The sequence below is a fragment of the Dipodomys spectabilis genome, unplaced genomic scaffold, assembly GCF_019054845.1.
Source record: "Dipodomys spectabilis isolate Male_0828 unplaced genomic scaffold, ASM1905484v1 ptg000125l, whole genome shotgun sequence".
In the NCBI taxonomy this organism is placed as follows: domain Eukaryota; kingdom Metazoa; phylum Chordata; class Mammalia; order Rodentia; family Heteromyidae; genus Dipodomys; species Dipodomys spectabilis.
Window position 1 is genome coordinate 12349114 of NW_024870802.1, and position 19070 is coordinate 12368183.

General features: G+C 51.1%; 1 protein-coding gene across 5 annotated transcripts; it reads left to right on the plus strand.

Annotated features, from left to right (window-relative positions):
- Nucleotides 1-407: 407 nt before the first annotated feature.
- Pdzd7 (PDZ domain containing 7) lies at nucleotides 408-18639 on the plus strand. 5 transcript variants are annotated; one of them, XM_042689494.1, is made up of 16 exons: nucleotides 408-792; nucleotides 3655-3795; nucleotides 4035-4209; nucleotides 5091-5267; nucleotides 5419-5566; nucleotides 7750-7810; nucleotides 8140-8535; nucleotides 8977-9177; nucleotides 10783-10833; nucleotides 11513-11688; nucleotides 14648-14739; nucleotides 14879-14970; nucleotides 15130-15201; nucleotides 16119-16703; nucleotides 16998-17098; nucleotides 17525-18639. In XM_042689494.1, the coding sequence occupies exons 1-16, from the start codon at nucleotides 567-569 to the stop codon at nucleotides 17897-17899; spliced, it is 3069 nt and encodes a 1022-aa protein (XP_042545428.1). In that variant the 5' UTR covers nucleotides 408-566; the 3' UTR covers nucleotides 17900-18639. The 5 variants fall into 5 exon arrangements, with proteins under 5 accessions (XP_042545428.1, XP_042545429.1, XP_042545430.1 ...); XM_042689495.1 differs by having other exon boundaries at nucleotides 10786-10833; XM_042689496.1 differs by lacking the exon at nucleotides 16998-17098 and having other exon boundaries at nucleotides 17525-17776.
- The last annotated feature ends 431 nt before the right edge of the window (nucleotides 18640-19070 follow it).

A 19070-nucleotide genomic window follows, 5' to 3' on the forward strand; every position in this document is an offset into this window, starting at 1 on the left:
TGAAGCCCTGGACTCTGGCTCCTACCCACATACATAGGAGAGGTGCTGCAGTAAGCTGTCCTGGCCCCTCATTTTTTTCTCACTAAAGGCCCACAACAATGCTATCTCCATTCTCTCAACCTCTACTGAGAGGACTGGGGACGAGACCGAAGACTCAGCTGAGAGCAGAAATGAGGGGCGAAGTAGTACTCCCTATCCATCTTGTTTAAATGGCCCCTAAGGTTAGTGATGGTTCATGACCCTGGCAGATTCTGGTTTAAGGGTAGGAGAAGTAGGGAGCTGGGCTGGCCTAAAACATGATGAGAGAGCAGGATGCTGAAACCATGAGGAGGGGGTAGAAATTCTGAGGGCAATAAGGGCAGCATTTACACCCTCTCCCCCAACACCTGCTCTCCCTGCCTAGGACTGGAGCAAATAGTCCTGAGAAGTGCAAGTGAGGAGCTCCACGTCAAGCAGTCCTCAGCCATACACCGAAGGTTCATGGAGCTCAGAGCATCAGGAATCAGGCTCTGGAGGGCTAGTAGGTTCCTTCTGGACCTGTAGGACACAGCCCCAGCCCAGCCACCATGGCCCGTGGTTTCACAGTGGGCTTTGACCCACTGGGTCCAGGAGAACTCAGCTCTGGCTCTCTAAGCTCCCTCTCTTCCCGAGGCCACCTGGGCAGTGACTCAGGCTCCACCGCAACACGATACCTGCTGAGGAAGCAGCAGCGGCTGTTGAATGGGCCCCCCCGCGGAATCCGAGCCTCATCGCCCATGGGCCGTGTCATACTCATCAACTCCCCCATCGAAGGTGGGTGCAGCGTCCAGTCATTGGCTTGGGAAGGGGAAGATGGGAGACAAGGCACAACCAATATGGTTAGGGGAACTCAAAAGATAGGAGTCTTAGGGAAGGGAGGGCTTCTGGGAGCCCGTCACTCTTCCTTATCTATCCTTGGCTCACTTCCAGTCCAGTCTTTAAGAGATTCAGGAGAGGTGGGAGGTGGAAATGTGGGGACAAAGAAAAATGTATGTGGCCTGCTAGCCCCTCAGTGAGCAAGGCAGGTATTAAGCTGACCCTCCTATCCCATGGACTCTGCCTTTCTCCAAATCCATTTATGTATGCCAATTGTGTGATCGACTTTAACTGCTAAGAGTAAAAAGGAGAGCCAGGTGCCGGGGGCTCACACCTACAATCCTAGCTACTCAGGAGGCTGAGTAGGCTGAAAAGTCTCCAGGACACTCTTATCTCGAATGAACCACCAGATAATTGGAAGAGGGGCTGTAGTTTAAAGTGGTAGAGCATAGCCTGGAGCAATAGAACTCAGGGACCATACCCAGGCTCTGAGTTCAAGTCCTGTGACTGACAAAAAAAAAAAAAGTCAGAAGGAAGGATCTGATGGTAGATCAATAAATGTTCGAAAGATAAGGAATTAGGAGCACTGAGGGCCAGGGAAGGAGCCCAAGGGCTGGCATTACACAACCTAAGTTTGTATGGTTGCCTGATGCTGCCATTACACACCAATTCTTTTGCCTGAACTAGTTAGGTCTTTGCACAAGACTTAAAGAGATAAGGCTTTTATCTTCACCCTTTGGAAATGCAGTGTAGGAGAACTTTAGAGACTGAACAACAAAGATAGCTGGCAGTGAGATGCAGCTGTCACCCACAAAGGTTGGAAGTGAAAAATCACAAAGCATGGCTGGGCAGCCACTTAGGAGACAGACTGGCCACAGTAACAGATGTGAGGCGCCGGGGCTGGTAAGCAAGACAGGACCTTGAATGTGTATGGGGGGGGGGGGGGGAGAAGCAGTGAGCGGGCCTGTAGGTCTGGGCTTTCTGTGCGTAGGACAAGATAAACATCTCTAGCTCCTCTCCTCTTTCTTAGCTAGCCAAGCTTCCCTGGCTAGATCCCAGACTGGACTTTTCAGGCCCTGTTCCTCAACTCTGACACAGCTGGGTATCTCTGTAGTCCCCTGCCACCCTCATCCCAGATGGTTGGAGCAAGGGGAGTATATGTTCTTGGGGCACAGACTTTTCTTCATCAACAATGTACATGCTTGCTCCCATCATCCACCATTGGGTGCCTCACCCCTGGGTTAGCAGCAAGGCACTGCTGAGGGTCACCATTGCCATGTTGGTCAGGGAGCAGAAGTTTCCAGAGGAGCTAGGAGACAGAGAGTAGAGGGGCACACCATAACACTACACTTGTTGGTCCAACTCTGTTAAAAAGAACTGTGCCACAGGCCAGGCTCCAGTGGCTCACGCCTATAATCCTAGCTACTCAGGAGGCTGAGAGCTGAGGATCTCAGTTCAAAAGCCAGCCCAGGCAGGAAAGTCCATGAGACTTTTTTTTTTGGTCATGGGGCTTGAACTCTGGGCCTGGGCACTGTCCCTCAGCTCTTCAGCTCAAGGCTAGTGTTCTACCACTTGAGCTACAGCACCACTTCCAGTTTTTCTGGTGGTTTATTGGAGATAAGAGTGTCCCAGACTTTCTTGCCTGGGCTGGCTTTGAACCTCGATCCTCAGATCTCAGCCTCCTGAGTAGTTAGGATTACAGGTGTGAGCCTCTGGCAGGGCCCATGAGACTCTTATCTCTAGTTAACCACCATAAAACCAGAAGTGGCTCTGTGGCTCAAGTGATAGAGCGCTAGCCTTGAGCTGAAGAGCTGAGGGACAGCGCCCAGGCCCAGAATTCAAGCCCCACCACTGACCAAAAAATAAAAAGGAAAAAAGAAAAAAAAAGAACTATGCCATACATACCCCCAACGCATACCCTATGTCCATATATGATGTGAGGGCTATGATTATTGGTGTGAGCATCTGGTGCCTGGCTTGACATCTAGACGTTTAAGAAAGCTTTTCCTAGCTGAGTGCCAGTAATCGTAGCTACTTAGGAGGCGGAGATCAGGGGATCACAGTTTGAAGCTAGCCTGGGCAAGAAAGTCTGCAGGACTCCAGCAAACTTACTCCGAGAAAGCCAGAAGTGGCACTGTGTTTCAAGTGGTAGAGCACTAGTCTGAGCACACAGAGGCTCAGCAACAGAGCCTAAGCCCTGAGTTCAGGCCCCAGTACCAGCAAGAAGAAGGAGGAGGAGGAAGACGAAGAGGAAGAGGAGCAGGAGGAGGAGGAGGAGAAGAGGAGGAGGAGGAGGAGAAGAGGAGGAGGAAGAGGAAGAAGAAGGACTTTTCCTTATAAGATCTGTCTCCATCTTGGGTGTGGTTCTGCCCTCTATACCATAGCTCTGCAGCCACTTGAAGTCCAAGCTAAAGTACCTGCTCAGCTGCAAGGCAGAGTCCTGACTACCCCCACTGTATCCCACTGGATGGAAACTTGAACCTTCTTTTTTATTTATCTGATTCTCATGATTGAAAGGTTTTTTTTCCTTAGGAAAGAGAACCTGGGAAACACAGTAAACATCACACACACACACACACACACACACACACACACACACACACACAAAACTTCTTGCTGTTCTAACAAGAAGTTCCCATGCTTTCCATGGATCATGGTCTCAAAATCTCTTCCTATTCTGTCCCCTGTTGAGGACCTTAAGTGCTTGCTTGTGTGACTGTGCCCAGTAACCCCACCTTTGCAGGGCTCAAGTTGGAGAACCCAGGGTCCTTATTGCGCAGAGTAAATATGGGGATCATACCTGTGTCCCCATCCCTACAGCCAACAGTGATGAAAGTGACATCATCCATGCAGTCCGAGTGGAGAAGAGCCCCACGGGGAGGCTGGGTTTCAGCGTGCGCGGGGGCTCTGAGCATGGCCTGGGCATCTTCGTCAGCAAAGTAGAAGAGGGGAGCAGTGCAGGTGAGTGCAGTTCCCCAGAGGAGGTGCTGGTTTGAGCCCCTTTACCTCATTGGGGAGCAATGGGTCCTATGGTTAGAGGTAGGAAAAGGCCTCAGTTCTGCAGGCCTCTGCTGGGAACTGGGCCCACTGGTGGGCAGCATGGATTAAGGGACAGATCCTAGAGTTTACTCTGAGGACAAACACTTGGAAGGAGGAAGCTCAGTTTTACCCCACGGAGCTCTCTCCCACTTGTGCTACAGAGCAGGCTGGCTTGTGCGTGGGGGACAAGATCACAGAGGTGAACGGGCTGAGCCTGGAGAGTACCACGATGGGCAGTGCTGTGAAGGTTCTGACAGGCAGCAGCCGCCTGCACATGATGGTGCGACGCATGGGCCGTGTGCCGGGCATCAAATTCTCCAAGGAGAAGACCACATGGTAAGCACCCCCTGATCCTCACCCTGGCTTTGCCCCAGGTTCCCCCCAACCCCACCCATGGTCAGAAGAGCTCTTTGTTTGTCCTGTGGGCACTGGAAATATAACATCCCTGACCTGTGTGTGTGTGTGTGTGTGTGTGTATGCATGCTGGTACTAGGGCTTGAACTCAGGGCCTGGGTGCTATCTCTTAGCATAGTTCTGGCTTTTTGCTGGTTAACTGGAACTAAGAGTCTCATGGACTTTTCCATCCAGGCTGGCTTCAAACTGCAATTCTCAGATCTCAGCCTCCTGAGTAGCTAGGATTATAGGCATGAGCCACTGGTGCTTGGCTAAGACTTGACCTTGAAGTGAGGAAAGACTGTACCTCCCCAGTTCTTCCCCACTGCTCTCCTCTCCAGTTCGAGGGCCTGGCCTCCCTCCCACTACAGCCATGCAACCTGTGCATACAGCAGTCTCTCTCCACTGGGACCTTGTAAGAGTCACAAGTGGAGCCCTAGGGCTAGGAGTGAAAGGTAGTGTAGAATATACACTTAGCATGCTCTAGGCCCTGGGTCTATCCCAAGCAAGCAAGCAAGCAGGGACGGAGGGAGAGAGGGGAGGGATAGAGGGAAGGGAGGAAGGAAGAGAGGGAGGGAGGGAGGGAGGGAGGGAAAGAAAAGAGAGAAAGAGAGAAAGTGAAATGGGGCCCTGTGTATTATGGCTCAATGAAAAGAGGTGATGAGGACATTTCCCCAGATTCCCAAGTTTAAGTCCCACTGAAGATCCCAGGCCTTGGAGTCCTCCAAAGGCAAATTCTGCTTTCTAACACAGCTACCAGGGCTGCTGGGAGAGGAGGAGGGGGGCTGGAGGCCTTGGCTGAGGATCCCCTGATGCTGTCCTAGGGTGGATGTGGTGAACCGGCGCCTGGTGGTGGAGAAGTGCAGTTCCACACCGTCAGACAGCAGCTCAGAGTACGGCGCACGGCGCATCGTCCACCTGTACACCACCTCTGATGACTTCTGCCTGGGCTTCAACATCCGAGGGGGCAAAGAGTTTGGCCTGGGCATCTACGTGTCTAAGTAAGGGCATGGTGAAAGGAGAGGACTGTAGGCTGAGCACGGAATGCTGCATGCCTGGGGATCGGGCTCAGTCACCACAAGGGGGCCAAGGAGCATGGCTGAGCATTCCCAGAGTCAAAGGTTCTGTCTGCTGACATCTGTCTCATTCCAGAGTGGACCATGGTGGCCTGGCTGAGGAGAATGGCATCAAAGTGGGAGACCAGGTCCTGGCAGCCAATGGTGTTAGGTTTGATGACATCAGCCATAGCCAGGCTGTGGAAGTGCTAAAGGGCCAAACGCATATCATGTTGACGATCAAGGTGAGCAGCACTGCAGGTCAGAGAAAGACCTTACTAAAAGAAGGACTTCCCAGACCACCCTGGTTCTGTTTGTTTGTTTGTTTGTGATGAGAGTCGTGCCTCAGACTCAACTGTGTAGCACCCAGACTGGCCTTGACTTCACCATTCTCCTGCCTCAGGATCCCAAGTGCTGGGATTACAGGCATGCACCACCACACCTGACTTAGTTCCTAATTAGGCTCCTTGCTCTGCCATTTATGCCATTTCCATACCCACATGGAATGGAGTGCAAGCATTGTCCTCACCCCATTTTGCAAAAGAAGAAACTGAGGCACAATAACTCAGAAACTAGTCAGTCATTCAGCTGGCTCTAGTATCCCTTCTTCTGAATGGTGGGGGCCTCTGGTTGAAAGAGCATATGTCCCAAGGGAAATGTGGACTGGTAACTGTGGCTTTGGGCAGGCCTTCGGGATAGGCATTGTCATGGTATAGGGCAAGGAAGGCTGGGTGAGATACTGGATTTCAGGGAAGTGGCTAGCTTCATTGTTCATCTGGGTCTCACACTTGCCTAAGGATTAGGTGTATCTCATGCTAACTCCTTCAGGAAATGACACCTCACTCTCCCCAAGTGCTCTGCCAGCCCCTACCCTCCTTTCCTGTGCCCTCCTTTCCTTCACTCTTCTTGCCATTCAATGCCTCATCTTCTCCTTATCCCCCACACACTGCCCCTCTTTTCCACATCCATTTCTCCCTTTCCTACCTCTTGAACTGTCCCAGACTACTCCTCACTTTCTCTTTGCCCCTCATTCATTCATTTAGTGGTACTTTTGAGCAACTACTGTGTTAGGCACTGAGGCTACAATAGGAAACAGGCAGGCCTGTTCCAAGAGAGACCAGATGCTGTTAAACGGTGGCTGATGCCCTCGTGCATCAGCTGAAAGGTGGGATAGAGTCTTTTAGGACAGCCCTTAGAACTGGGTGGGTATATATAAGGGCAGGCCTCTCTGAGACAGTGATACTTAAATTTAGATCAAGGACAGCTGAGCGCTGGTGGTTCATGTCTGCAATCCTAGCTACTCAGGAGGCTAAGATCTAAGGATCACAGTTCAAAGCCAGCCTGGGCAGGAAAGTCTATGAGACTTTTATCTCCAACTAACCCCCAGAAAACCAGAAGTGGCGCTGTGGCTCAAGAGTTGGAGCGCTCACCTTGAGCTGAAGAGCTCATGAACAGCACCCAGGCCCAGAGCTCAAGCCCCATGATTGACCAAAAAAAAAAAAAAAAGATCAAGGACAAACTAGTGAGCTGGGTGCTGGTGGCTCACACCTGTAATCCTAGCTACTCAGGAAGCTGGATCACAGTTGGAAGCCAGCCCAGCGGAAAAGTTCATGAGACTCTTATTTCCAATTGGCTAACAAAAAGTTGCAAGTAGAGCCGTGGCTAAAATGATAGAGCACCAGCCTTGAGCAAAAAAGCTAAAGGACAGTGCCCAGGCCCTGAGTTCAAGGCCTATTACCAGCACTTAAAAAAAAAAAAAAAAAAGGCTGGGAATTTGGCTTAGTGGTAGAGTGCTTGCCTAGCATGCATGAAGCCCTGGGTTCGATTCCTTAGTACCACATTAACAGAAGAAGCCAGAGGTGGTGCTGTGACTCAAGTGGTAGAGGGCTAGCCCTGAGCACAGAGAGGCCCAGGGACAGAGTCCAGGTTCAGATCACAGGACCAGCAAAAAAAACCCCAAAAACCAAAAAACTAGTGAAGCAGACAAGCTGAGGGAAAAGAAATAGGCAGAAGGAAGAGGAGGTGCACAAGTCCGAGGTACAATGGAACGTGGCATGTTTAGCAAGAAAATAGCCTGTGTGATTAGACATGGTAGGTTACTCCTGTCCCATCTCTCCTCTATTCTTTCTTTTTGTGTGTGTGCCGATACTGGAGCTTGAGCTGGGTCTTACATTCTCACTCAGCTTTTTTTACTCATAGTTGACACTTTACCAATTGAACTACACATCCAGTCCAGCTTTTATCTGGTTAATTGGACATAAAAGTCTCTCAGATTTGTCTGCCCAGGTTGGGTTTGAACTATGATCCTCAGATCTTAGCCTCCTGAGTAGCTAGGATTATAGACATGAGTCATAGATGCCTGGCTTCCTTCTCTATTCTTACGTACCCTTCTCCCTTGCTCCTTTTATATCCACCATGCCCTCCCCAGGAGACGGGCCGGTACCCTGCCTACAAGGAGATGGTTTCTGAGTACTGTTGGCTGGACAGATGTAAGTGCCTCAGATCTCCAAAGATGGGAGGCATTAAGGGTGGGGCCAAGGACAGGGATGAAGATGTGCTGAGATCTTCACACAGCCCAGGGCTATTCTCCTGAGGGCTGGCAGATTCAGTTCCAGGCTCTTCTAGGGTCTTGTCCAAGGTCTTAGGTGTTTTGCCCAGTCTCTCTCACAAGACACGGCAGAGCTGAGAAGCTCATACCATGGCTGCTACCCGAGATTGCTTCCTGTATCCCCAAGCTAGGGGTAGTCTGCAAGCCTCACAGGGCCCTGAGGAAACACCAGGCAGATGTTGAGGTGGCCCTGCCTTCCCCTCCCTGCAGTGAGCAACGGGGTGCTGCAGCAGCTGTCACCAGCCTCTGAGAGCGGCTCCAGTGTCTCCTCCTATGCCTCCAGCGCCCCCTGCAGCTCGGGCTCCCTGCCCTCAGACTGCATGGATGTCTGCCTGGGACCTGAGGATCTGGATGGCCACAGCCCAGGCTGGGGACGGGCGGACACTGCCATGCAGACAGAGCCAGATATGGGGGGCCGCATGGAGACTTGGTGCAGCGTGCGACCCACTGTCATCCTCAGGGACACAGCCATCCGCGCTGACGGCCCCCCTCCAGCCCGTCGTCTTGACTCTGCCCTCTCAGAGTCCCCCAAGACTGCTCTGCTGCTGGCCCTCAGCCGACCCCGGCCCCCCATCACTCGATCTCAGAGCCACCTGACCCTGTGGGGTATGTGGGGATGGGCTTCTGCTTTCTCCCCAGAAACCCCGAAAACCAAAGCTGAAGTGGTCCCAACCTTCCCTTTGCTGCTGTTTTTGGTGCAGTCCTAGCCCCAGAATATAGTCAGACCTTGCTCTGGACTCCATTTCAAGCCAGGCCTGGATTCCAAACCCACCTTCAGTCTCAACTCCAGTTCTGGTCAGCTCTGAGATCTAAAAACCAGTCCTAACTCAGTCTCTCCAGCTTGGAATGCCCATACCTATTTTCTCTTTCTCTCCCTCTCTCTTTCTCTTTCTCTCTGAGGGAGGGGTGGAAAGCTGGAGAAGGACCCCCCCCCACACACACACACACTCTGCTGCAGATCCTGTCTGCCCCTGCCCTCCCTGTTCTCTGCCCTTTGTCCTCCTCTGCCCACCCTCCAGCCCCCTGGGGGTTTCCTCATATCTGCAGAGGAGAAGAAGCAACGAAAGAAAGAGAAGTCATCAGGGTCCCCTGAGGAGAAAGGGGCCCTACAACGCTCCAAGACGCTGATGAACCTCTTCTTCAAGGGAGGGCGGCAGGGACGGCCAGCAGGGGATGGACGCAAAGAGGCCTGGACACTGGACAGCGGGAGCCCCACCAAAACCCGCCCTCACCTGGACCTGGACAAAGGTAGGCACCAAAAGTCCAGTAGACAGGAAAATCCACCTGGCAGTTCCAGGTTGAAATACTACTCTGCCTCACCACTGTACCCTGTGAGCCTCAGCTTCCTCACAGGTAAAATAGAAGCAATACTATCTCCCTAGGAGTCATGGGGAGTGAGTTAGCAAATATGAGTCACTTAGTATCTCTTCCAGCACACAGAAGGTGCTCAGAAAAAAATGTGGTCTTTGTCACCTGCCTCACCTCCCATTTTACAGCATGGGAAAGTGATAAGTTGTAGCCTAATAAGGAAGTGGACAAGCTGGGCTCAGAACCTGTGCTCTTGGTGTTGGCGGTAGTGGTAGAGTGTATTTTTGCAGACCATTTGGTTTCACATCCTCTAGCCAGAGCTCCACAGGCCTGACCAAGTTCTAGACCTATCCTTGAACAAGGTCTTTCTAGAACAGGTCCTAAGCTGAATGGCCAGCTCAGGCTGTACTTTATATATATATATATATTTTTTTTCATTATCTTTTTGTTTATGTGGTACTGAAGAATTGAACCGAGGATCTCATGCATGCTAGGCAAGCACTCTACAACTAAGCCATGTTCTCAATCCAGGCTGTACTTCTGTGGGGCTTCTTCCTGAAGACCCTTACAAGAGGCCGCCCCCCGCCCCCCGCCCCCGCCTGGTGAAGCTCCAAGCCCAGACTAGACCAAGAGTGGATGCATTGATGCAGTACCTGGGGCAGAAACTCAAATTAGCTTTATAAAGCCCCTCTTGGCCTAGATACTGACTTAACGATGTGGATACTATTATCAGATAGGGATCCCTCAGGTCTTTTGGTTCCATTTTCCCATTAGGCTTGCTTCACTTTCATTCAGACTTTGCTGATGTCTATACAAGATGGCTGCCATTATTTAGCAACCCCAGAAGAGAGAAAGCTTCTCCTTAAATAGTTCCAGCTGAAGCCCCAGGACAGAGACAGAAACAGTGAGAGCACCCATTAGGGTCCACCAAACTGAGCAAGCCACTATGATGTGGCTCACATATGAGGTGCTTTCACTGGCCAGTCTGGGTCCTGTGCCCACCCAGAAATTAAAGAAATCAAATCCTCAGGATACCGTTTCCTATAGGAAGAGTGGACATTGGATAGACTAAAACAAGCAGAGGGTCAGGACGTTGCTCCTCCCTGGGGTTGGGCTTTCTGAGGCTTCAAGTGACAGTCCTATGGGAGACACCTTTCCATGTGAGGGCTGGCTAGACCCTTCTTACTCCTCCCTCTCTCTTCCTGCAGCTCCTGAGGTTCTGCTCTCTCCTGGCTCTCAGCCTCCCTCTCTGGACACTTCTTTTTCTCCTTCCAAGGCTCTTCTTTGCCTCTCTATCTCCTAAAGGTAGGTACCCAAACTCAGTCCTTGGATGTAGCCCATGCTACATCTTCCCTGGATCTGTAACTCTCACTGACTCCCCATTGCCTATGAATGAAGTCCCTATTGGAGCCCTCAGGGCCTGGTCTCTGGCCCCTTGTGCTGCCTACTTCCAGTCAGAACATTCTATTCCAGCCTATCCTGAGCCCAATCCCAACCCCTACCAGACTGGGTAGCCTACAGGTGACCCTCTTTTCTTCCTCACAGCAGGAGGTGCAGGGCCTGTGCAGAAGTTTGTTACCTGGAGACTGAAACGTGGTAAGTCAAGCATCTCAGCCTGGTCCTTGTGACAAATGAGAGCTCCATGTTCGAGGCAGCTTAGTAGCTTTGGACTGAACTCATTTGGGCCAAACATGGTCAGGTAGAGAGGTGTGTATGAGGGGCAGCTCAAAGGACTGGACTAGAAGAAGGGGTTATATACAGTTAGGGGAGTGTATTTCAGAGCTTGCATTGGGACTTCCAAAACAAGATTTCTGGGCTATAAAGGAGCCTGTTTAGGACTCCAGTGGAGTATAACAGTATGTTTTATTTATGTATGTATTATTTATTTATGTATTATTTGCATGTTTATGCTGATGCTACTGGGGTTAAACTCAGGGCCTCTTGCTGACACTTGGCTTTTTCACTCAAGGCTAGTACTCTTACCACTTGAGCCACACCTTCCCTTCCTGACAGTATATTTTTAGGACATACTGGCTAAGAACCCATTAAGGAACACACTGGCATGAGGTCATTGTTGGAGACTAAGCAACTGGGGTTGGCACTCCATTAGTGGGCAAGTTGCTATGGAAGCCTATGCCCAAGCTAGGATTTTGTCCAGATATCTGGGTAGGTATCTTGATTGTGGAGTCTGATTCCTAATGACAGAAGCTCCTGCCCCACCCTACCCCACCCCAACAACTCCTGGCTATTTCATCATCCTTGCTCTGCTCCACAGATCGGGAGAAGGGCCGAGCTCTGCTCTCTACAAGGTCTGGGAGCCCCTCCATCCAGTTGCCCAGTGTAGATGAGTGGGTACAGACATGGGAGAGCCGACGGCCCCTCATTCAGGACCTAGCAAGGCGGCTGCTCACTGATGATGAAGTGCTTGCAGTCACCCGCCACTGTTCCCGGGTAAGCCTCCAGCTTGTATGCGTCCTATCTCATGGTCTCTCTGATAGTATCCCCTTTGCATGGTTATGCAGTCTCCTAATCCCTCACTTATTCAGGCCACTGACCAGTGCCTGGACTTAAGGCTAGGAGCAGGTAGTCAGTAAAAGCAAGATCTCTCTCTCTCTCTCTCTCTCTCTCTCTCCTCCCCCTCCCCCCCCCCACACCACACCAGGCTCATTGCCAGAAAGGGGAGATCAACAATAACCTGAATCTTAATACTTCAGTGGCAAATCATACAGATACTTCAAAAGAAAAGAGCACAAAGAATAATCCAGGATGCACACTTTAGGAGTGTCATCTGGGAAGGCCTTCCTGAGGATGTGACATTTAAGATGAGAGAATCTAGACCTACAGAGGAATGATGAGTAGAAAGAAAGCGAGTCCCTGCAGGCACCTGCCTGTGCCCTCTCTAAACCCCTAGACTTGTCCCCTTCTTCATCCTCTTCTGCTCATTATGCAGCCAGCTAGTTCAGGCTTATGCCAGACCCCCTCTCTATTACCCAGATAAGCAATCCTATAACTCTGCTACGTGTCAACCCCCCAAATACCTACCTGTTCTACTCCATACAGAACCAAAGAGCCTCAGGGAAAGATGTGAGTTAGTTTCAAAAGACTGCATAGAACTTCAGGGTGGGAATGCTTTTGGGGTGTAGCTCACCCCTTCCAGGAGAACTGGAAGGTCTTCTCTTATCCCTCTATACTGTAGTGGGTTCCCAGTAGAGCATATGCATCTGCTTGCACTGTGTGCAAATTGAGAGGTTTCAGAAAATTATGTGTGGATTCCTCCACTCCTGCCTGGCTTATGGTGGTGCTGAATGTCTATCTGTATGGTATATGCATTGGCAAAAAGTGCAGGAGTGTGTCCATGTATTGCCACATGGAGCCTAAGATGATTATTCATGATTTCGTTTACTAAGGCCTACTTCACAGCATAGTTGCCAATGGAGTCAGTTTATGTTGAGGAGGGAGGCAGTATGGGCTCTGAACTAATCTTGGGATGTGTCATGGCTCCAGTGAACCTGCAAGTCTGAGCTTTGGCCACTAGGTGGGGCTCTGTGTCTGTTTCTTTAGCCAGTGCCTTGAACTGCACTCTCTTCTCTGCCCCTCCAGTTCTCAGACCACCAACATGTCGTCTTTCTGTATTCTCCATATCACCTTTCTGCTCTACATGCTGTCCAAGCCTGATCCAACCACCACCCTCAACATCCTCTGGGATAGAGCCCTACTGCATGAATGTGCAGACCTGAGCTCTTTATTCTTTGAACTTTCTCTACACAGGCACCACATCAGCAATTACAGACTACCTTTCAGATCACTTTACACTCCCAATTCCTTATTAGGTAGAATAGAGTACAAGTTGCTTTCCCTCATGTTCAAGGCCCTTCCTCATGTGACTCCCCAAACTGCTAACTTTCCCTTTCCCTGTAGTCTTCTCATGTTGGCTACAGAGTTACAAACTTGTTTTAGGGCTATTAGTCACATAGTATGCACACAACACATGGCCTGTCGCCATGTTACCCTACTCATTATTCCATGGAACATTTTCTTCCCTGCTCCCATGCTCTTCCCTGTATTGATCTTGGAAATAAAGTCACTGACTCCAAGAAGTCTACTCTGATTTTCTACCCTCTTCTGAAATTACCACTTTCCCCCATTGCCATGGTTTGCAGTTCACTGCTGTGAGTGGCCTCCCTGCCTCTCATTCCCACATCTGAGACAAACTCTTTATTATTGTGTCCTCGCTGCATTTAGTAGATACTGAATGTATGCTTGTGGACTTGAAGGATGTATGCTAGTTCTATGCAACATGTCTCTCCAGACAAAAAATACACATACATATGTATAATACATATATATATGATATATATGTGTGTGAATCCTGTAACCTTGTGTGCAGTTTAGAGCCACATACATAGTTAATATTTTATTTTATTTATCTCCAAATATTTCTCAGTGACTCACTCTGACCACCAAGAGCATGCCCTGTGTCTATGCCCAGAAGAGATGGTCTGTGTGCATGTCCCTGAATTTGTCTCCCTCTTACCACCAGAGGGCAGTGTACTTTCCAAGTAGAGTGGTTCAGTGTTTTAGTTCCTGGGATATGTATGAATCCAGGCCGTGCCAGGCGGAGGTTGTTGACTAGAGAGGCTTTCTGTAGAGCACTCTTCCCCAAGGTTTCCATTCCAGCTCAGAACAAAGACTGAGACTTCCAGGCCTAGAGCCTAATATTAGGTTCGGTTTCCTTCCTTCTGTCTGGGGAATGGAGATGGGGAGGGGAGTCCAGTCCTGGTGCATGCTTTTCTAACATCAGAGCAGGTGAAAGTCAGATGCATTGGGTTCCTCATCCTAATCTGTATGACTTTTTTTTTTGGCAGGGGTGGGGGGTGTTGGTACTGGGGCTTTAACTCAAGACCTCAAGCTCACAGTTGGTGCTGTACCACTTGAGCCACAGCTCATCTTCTGGCTTTTTGCTGGCTTTTTGCCTGCTCTGTCTGGCTTTGAACTTTGGCCCTTACACCTCAGCCTCCTTGGTAGCTAGAATTACAAGCTTGAGTCACCAGCAGTTGGCACAAAGGCCTTTCTGACCCTTAGTTTTCTCATCAATAAAACAGGAAGTTAATTTTGCCTCTCAGAGTGGCTGCTAAATAAGAGGTCCTATTAAAAAAAAAAAAAAAAAAGCTTGGAAAGGTGTCTGCCCCCCCAAACTGTTGTTGCTGTTGCTATTTATTACAGATCTACTGTGTTACTACCATGATTATTTCATGCCTCCAGAAGGTCACCAAGATAAGAACATCCTGCGGCCCCTGGATTGGATGGGGAGGGCTGGATGGGTTCCAGGGCACGCAGGGGGCCCTGGCCTTTCTTCTCCCCTGGCTCTGGATCTCCCACTGCTGTGTGACTGTGATGCCTCTATCCACAGTACGTGCATGAGGGTGGTGTAGAGGATCTAGTGAGGCCCCTGCTGGCCATCCTAGACAGGCCTGAGAAGCTGCTGCTGCTGAGGGACATCAGGTAAGGAGGGGCTTGAGGGGCGGGCTCAGGGACAGGAAGGGGATTCCTGATACCTCCCCCAACATCCCCAGGGCTGAAGCTCCTCCTGATACCTCCAGAACTGAGCCCTGGTCAGCCTGCATCCCTTGCCTTCCCCCAGGAGTGTAGTGGCCCCCACGGACCTGGGCCGCTTTGACAGCATGGTGATGCCTGTGGAGTTGGAGGCTTTTGAGGCTCTCAAGAACAGGGCAGGTTAGTAGCTGGGGACAGTTCTAGATCCTGAGCTCTGAGCCAGGAGTAGAGGGGGAAGGTCTCATGAGAGAGGGCAGCAGAATCTGTGAGCCTCTTAATAGGCCCACAGGGAGCTGGTGAGGCGTGCCTGGCCTCTGACCTACTCTCCTCTCCAACCAGTGTGGCCTCCTGCTTTGAGACCAGCTCGGCAAGACACACCGCCCAAGCGTCACCTCATCACCCCTGTGCCTGGTCAGTCAGAGTCCTAGAGCCCAGGGAGGGGACCCAACCTTGGGGATACTAGGACAAAAGAGAACAAACACGATCCCTACCCCCGACATGAGGTCTTCAAAGGTACACTGAGAGTTCCCTAGGTTCCCTAGAGTATAGCAGTGTGCCCCAGAACCATTATTACATCTCATCACCACCTCTACTATTTCTTCTAAGTGTTTTTAACTCACTTCCTTTTAAAATCTACTCTCTCAGACATGTCAAAGAAGAACTAAGGTAGGTGCTGGTGCCTCATGCCTGTAATCCTAGCTATTGAGGCTGAGATCTGAGGATTGTAGTACAAAGCCAGCCTGGGCAGGAAAGTCCATAAAACTCTTATCTCCAATAAACTACCAAAAAAAAAAAAAAAAGCAGGAAGTGGAGCTGTGGCTCAAGTGGTAGAGCACTAACCTTGAGCAAAAAAAGCTCAAGGACAATACCCAGGCCATGAGTTTAAGCCCCAGGACAGGCACAAAAAAAAAAGTAGGGGGCTGGGAAGGTGGCTCAGTGGTAGAGTGTTTGCCTTGCATGCATGAGATCCTGGGTTCGATTCCTCAGCACCACATAAGCAGAAAAAGCCAGAAGTGGGGCTGTGGCTCAAGTGGTAGGGCACTAGCCTTGAGCTGAAGAGCCAAAGGACAGCACTCAGGCCCAGAGTTCAGGCCTCACAACTGACAAAAATAAAAGTAGAACTATATGACAGTGTAAGATTCTATTATAACCCCTGGGCTTTGTCTACCTTCTCCAGTAAGCAGTGTCCTTTCTTTATTGCACTAGGCCTGAGGAAACCAGGCCTCACTGTCACAAACCCTAGCCCCACACAAACCACAGCAAGACTAGAAAGTAGTCTGGGCTGGGAGTTGAAGAGGGGGCCACCTGACCTTGGCCCTGTTTCCCAGACAGCCGTGGAGGTTTCTATCTTCTACCTGTGAATGGCTTCTCAGAGGATGATGGAGAGCTGAGGGACAGGCTGGGGGACCTCAAGGTTTCTCTGAGCGCCTCTGGCCCCCGCCACCATCACAAAGGAATCCCTCCTTTACAAGATGTGCCTGTAGATGCCTTCACCTCAAGCCGAAGTGCACACACACCTCCTCCTCAGCCACCCCCAGTGGCACCCCGGCCCCCAAGGCCTAATTGGCTGTTGACAGAACCTGTGAGCCAAGAGGACCCTCAGCAGAGCCAGGGCCAGGCCCCAGTCCAGAGTTGCAGCCGCAACCATAGCCGGGGTCGAGGCAAATCTCCAGGGCGTAGGCGCTCCCCCTCCCCAGCACCCATTTCCAACTCCAGCGCAGTCAATGGGCGCTATCACAAGCCTCGGAAGGCTCGGTCTCCCCTACCACGACCTCTGGATGGGCAGTCAGTCAAGATGGGGGCCAGACCAGGCCCCTCAGAAAATGGAACTGGGGGGACTGAGGCAGAGGCCACAAAGGCCCCTATTGGGCAGCTGAGGACCGTCACGCTGTCGAAGATGAAGCAGTCCTTAGGTAAGTCCAGATGGAGCTGGGTGGGTGGGGAAGGTGGATTCCTGGGTCTAGGTGAGGTTGGGCTTGATCTCAAGTCTGAGCCCAGGAAAACAAATCTGGGGGGTACTAGCTGGGGGCGGGGAATCTAGATTTGGAGAAGGTTGGGATTTGGAAGATTTGGGAGCTGAGATGGAACAGTAACAAAAATGCAGGGTTTGGAATATATTGTGGGCCCTGAACTTGGGTATGACATCCTAGGAGTCTCTGGGAACTCAGAACTTTGGAGTGTGTCACTGTGTTTTTGGTCATCCCCAGGCATCAGCATTTCTGGAGGCATTGAGTCCAAGGTGCAGCCTATGGTGAAGATAGAGAAGATCTTCCCAGGGGGTGCTGCCTTCCTCAGTGGGGCCCTGCAGGTGGGTGAAGCTCCAGGCCACTCCTAACTAAACCCCAGAGTTGGAAATCTGGCTGGGTGTAGGGCTGCTCCTTGCTCACCTTCCAGCCAGACATGTTCAGGCATAGGACTAGTTGTGGGAGGTGGCTTGGGGGTACTGGGGTCAGTATGAGTAGGATGAGCAGGCCTAGAGGAGAATCTGTCCCCTGTGCTAGCCTGGGCCTGAGCACGGCCCATCCTGTTCCACCTCTGAGCCCTAAGGGACAAAGGGCCATTGTCTGTGCCCCACCCTGCCCCCATCAGATCCAGGCACAAAAGTCCTATTGTCCATCTCCTGCATTCAGAAGGGGGAGGAGTGACTTAGCTGGCGGAGGTGAGAGGCCGCCCCTGAAGGTTTGGTGTTAAGTGGTGAAGATGAGATAGAACAGATTATCCCACCCTATTCCAGGCTGGCTTAGAGCTTGTGGCAGTGGATGGAGAGAGCCTGGAACAGGTAACGCACCAGAGAGCGGTGGACACCATCCGTCGGGCTTATCGAAACAAGGCTCGAGAGCCCATGGAACTTGTGGTCAGGGTACCTGGAGCTGGCCTGCTGCCCTTACCTTCTGACCCATCAGCCATCACTGATCGGTGCCTTCCAGACCATTCCTCTGCACAAGGATCCCTTGATGCCGCTCTACTTCCCCTCCAGCTCCCAGAAGCTCCTGGGAATGACCAGACCGAGGCCAGGCTCCTAAAGATTCCCAGCCCAGTCCCTTCTCCAACTCTTCACACTAACCCCAGCCTCAACCCACTCAAGGATTCCCATGACATTTCCCACTGACCTGATCATCCCACCAATCCTAGGTCCACCTGCGGTCTACAGATTTTTTTCCTGTGAATCTCCCGGGGACTGAGGCACTGCCCAGGCTTGGCATGCCCTGCCTATCTGGAGCTCTACACTGGTAGCTCTGATCTTCCCACTTTCTTTCCTCACAGTTGTCTGGCTCTGCCCTTTCAAGATAAGCTTGCTTGGTGTCCCTGAACAATGTGCTAGCCGGCAATCTGTGTCAACTGTACTCCTTGCTCCCCAAACGTTTAAGATAAGAAGGGGCTGAGAAATCTAAGGTCTGGAGGCTTCTCGTGGTGTCTCTCCCACTCTCCCATTGAAACAAAAGATGCAGAGCCTTCAAGGGGTCCACACATGCAGCCCCAAGCAGTATTCAATGTGTGGGATGATGGAAAACTTTTCTAGTTCTTTAAACACAGAGAAATAATTCATATTGTGGTTCACCAGACCTCAGACTTTGAGGTCATTGGTCCTCTCAGCATCCTCCTTCACCCTCCCCCCCTCACATTCAAAAGGGAACAAACAAAGAGGTGGAGATCTAACAGACCACCAGATGTTTACCCAGATGTTCACCTTTTTTAAAAACAAAAAAATTTTTTTTAATTTTTTTTCTTTGGGTTTGTACAAGAAATTTACAGTGTGAAAAATATACAAGTGAAAACGAGGCCATAAACCTGGGTGTTGGGTGGGTCTGCTTGGTCACAAACACAAATAAACAAGACATTGCTGAGTTCTTCCTTTGGTCTGACTTCAGCCCCCCTTAGCCCAGAACAAGGATTTCAGAGCTGGGATAGGGGAGTCGGCCCCCAGTCCCAACCCTGTTCCCCAACATGGGCAGGGTAGGGGCAGGCACATCGGGAGCAGCTGGTGCCATCTGGCTCTCTCTGGCTTTGGGAGTGAAGGGAATGTGGAGATGAGGGAGCCCCTTCCTCTTCCTAGCTCCCCTGGCTAGGGTGGGCGGGCGGGCAAATAGGACAATGGCTAGCAGTGGCATTGGCAGCATCTGGGGAGTGAAATGGGCAGAGTAGGTAGGAGCTTCTGGGTAGCAATGAGCACAGGCCTTCAAGGGGTGTGATCTTGGCTCTCCAAGTCACAGGGCCACGTTAATGCTTGGCAGAGGCCCAAAGGGCCTGCATGGGGCGGGGGGGGGGGGGGAGAGGGGGGG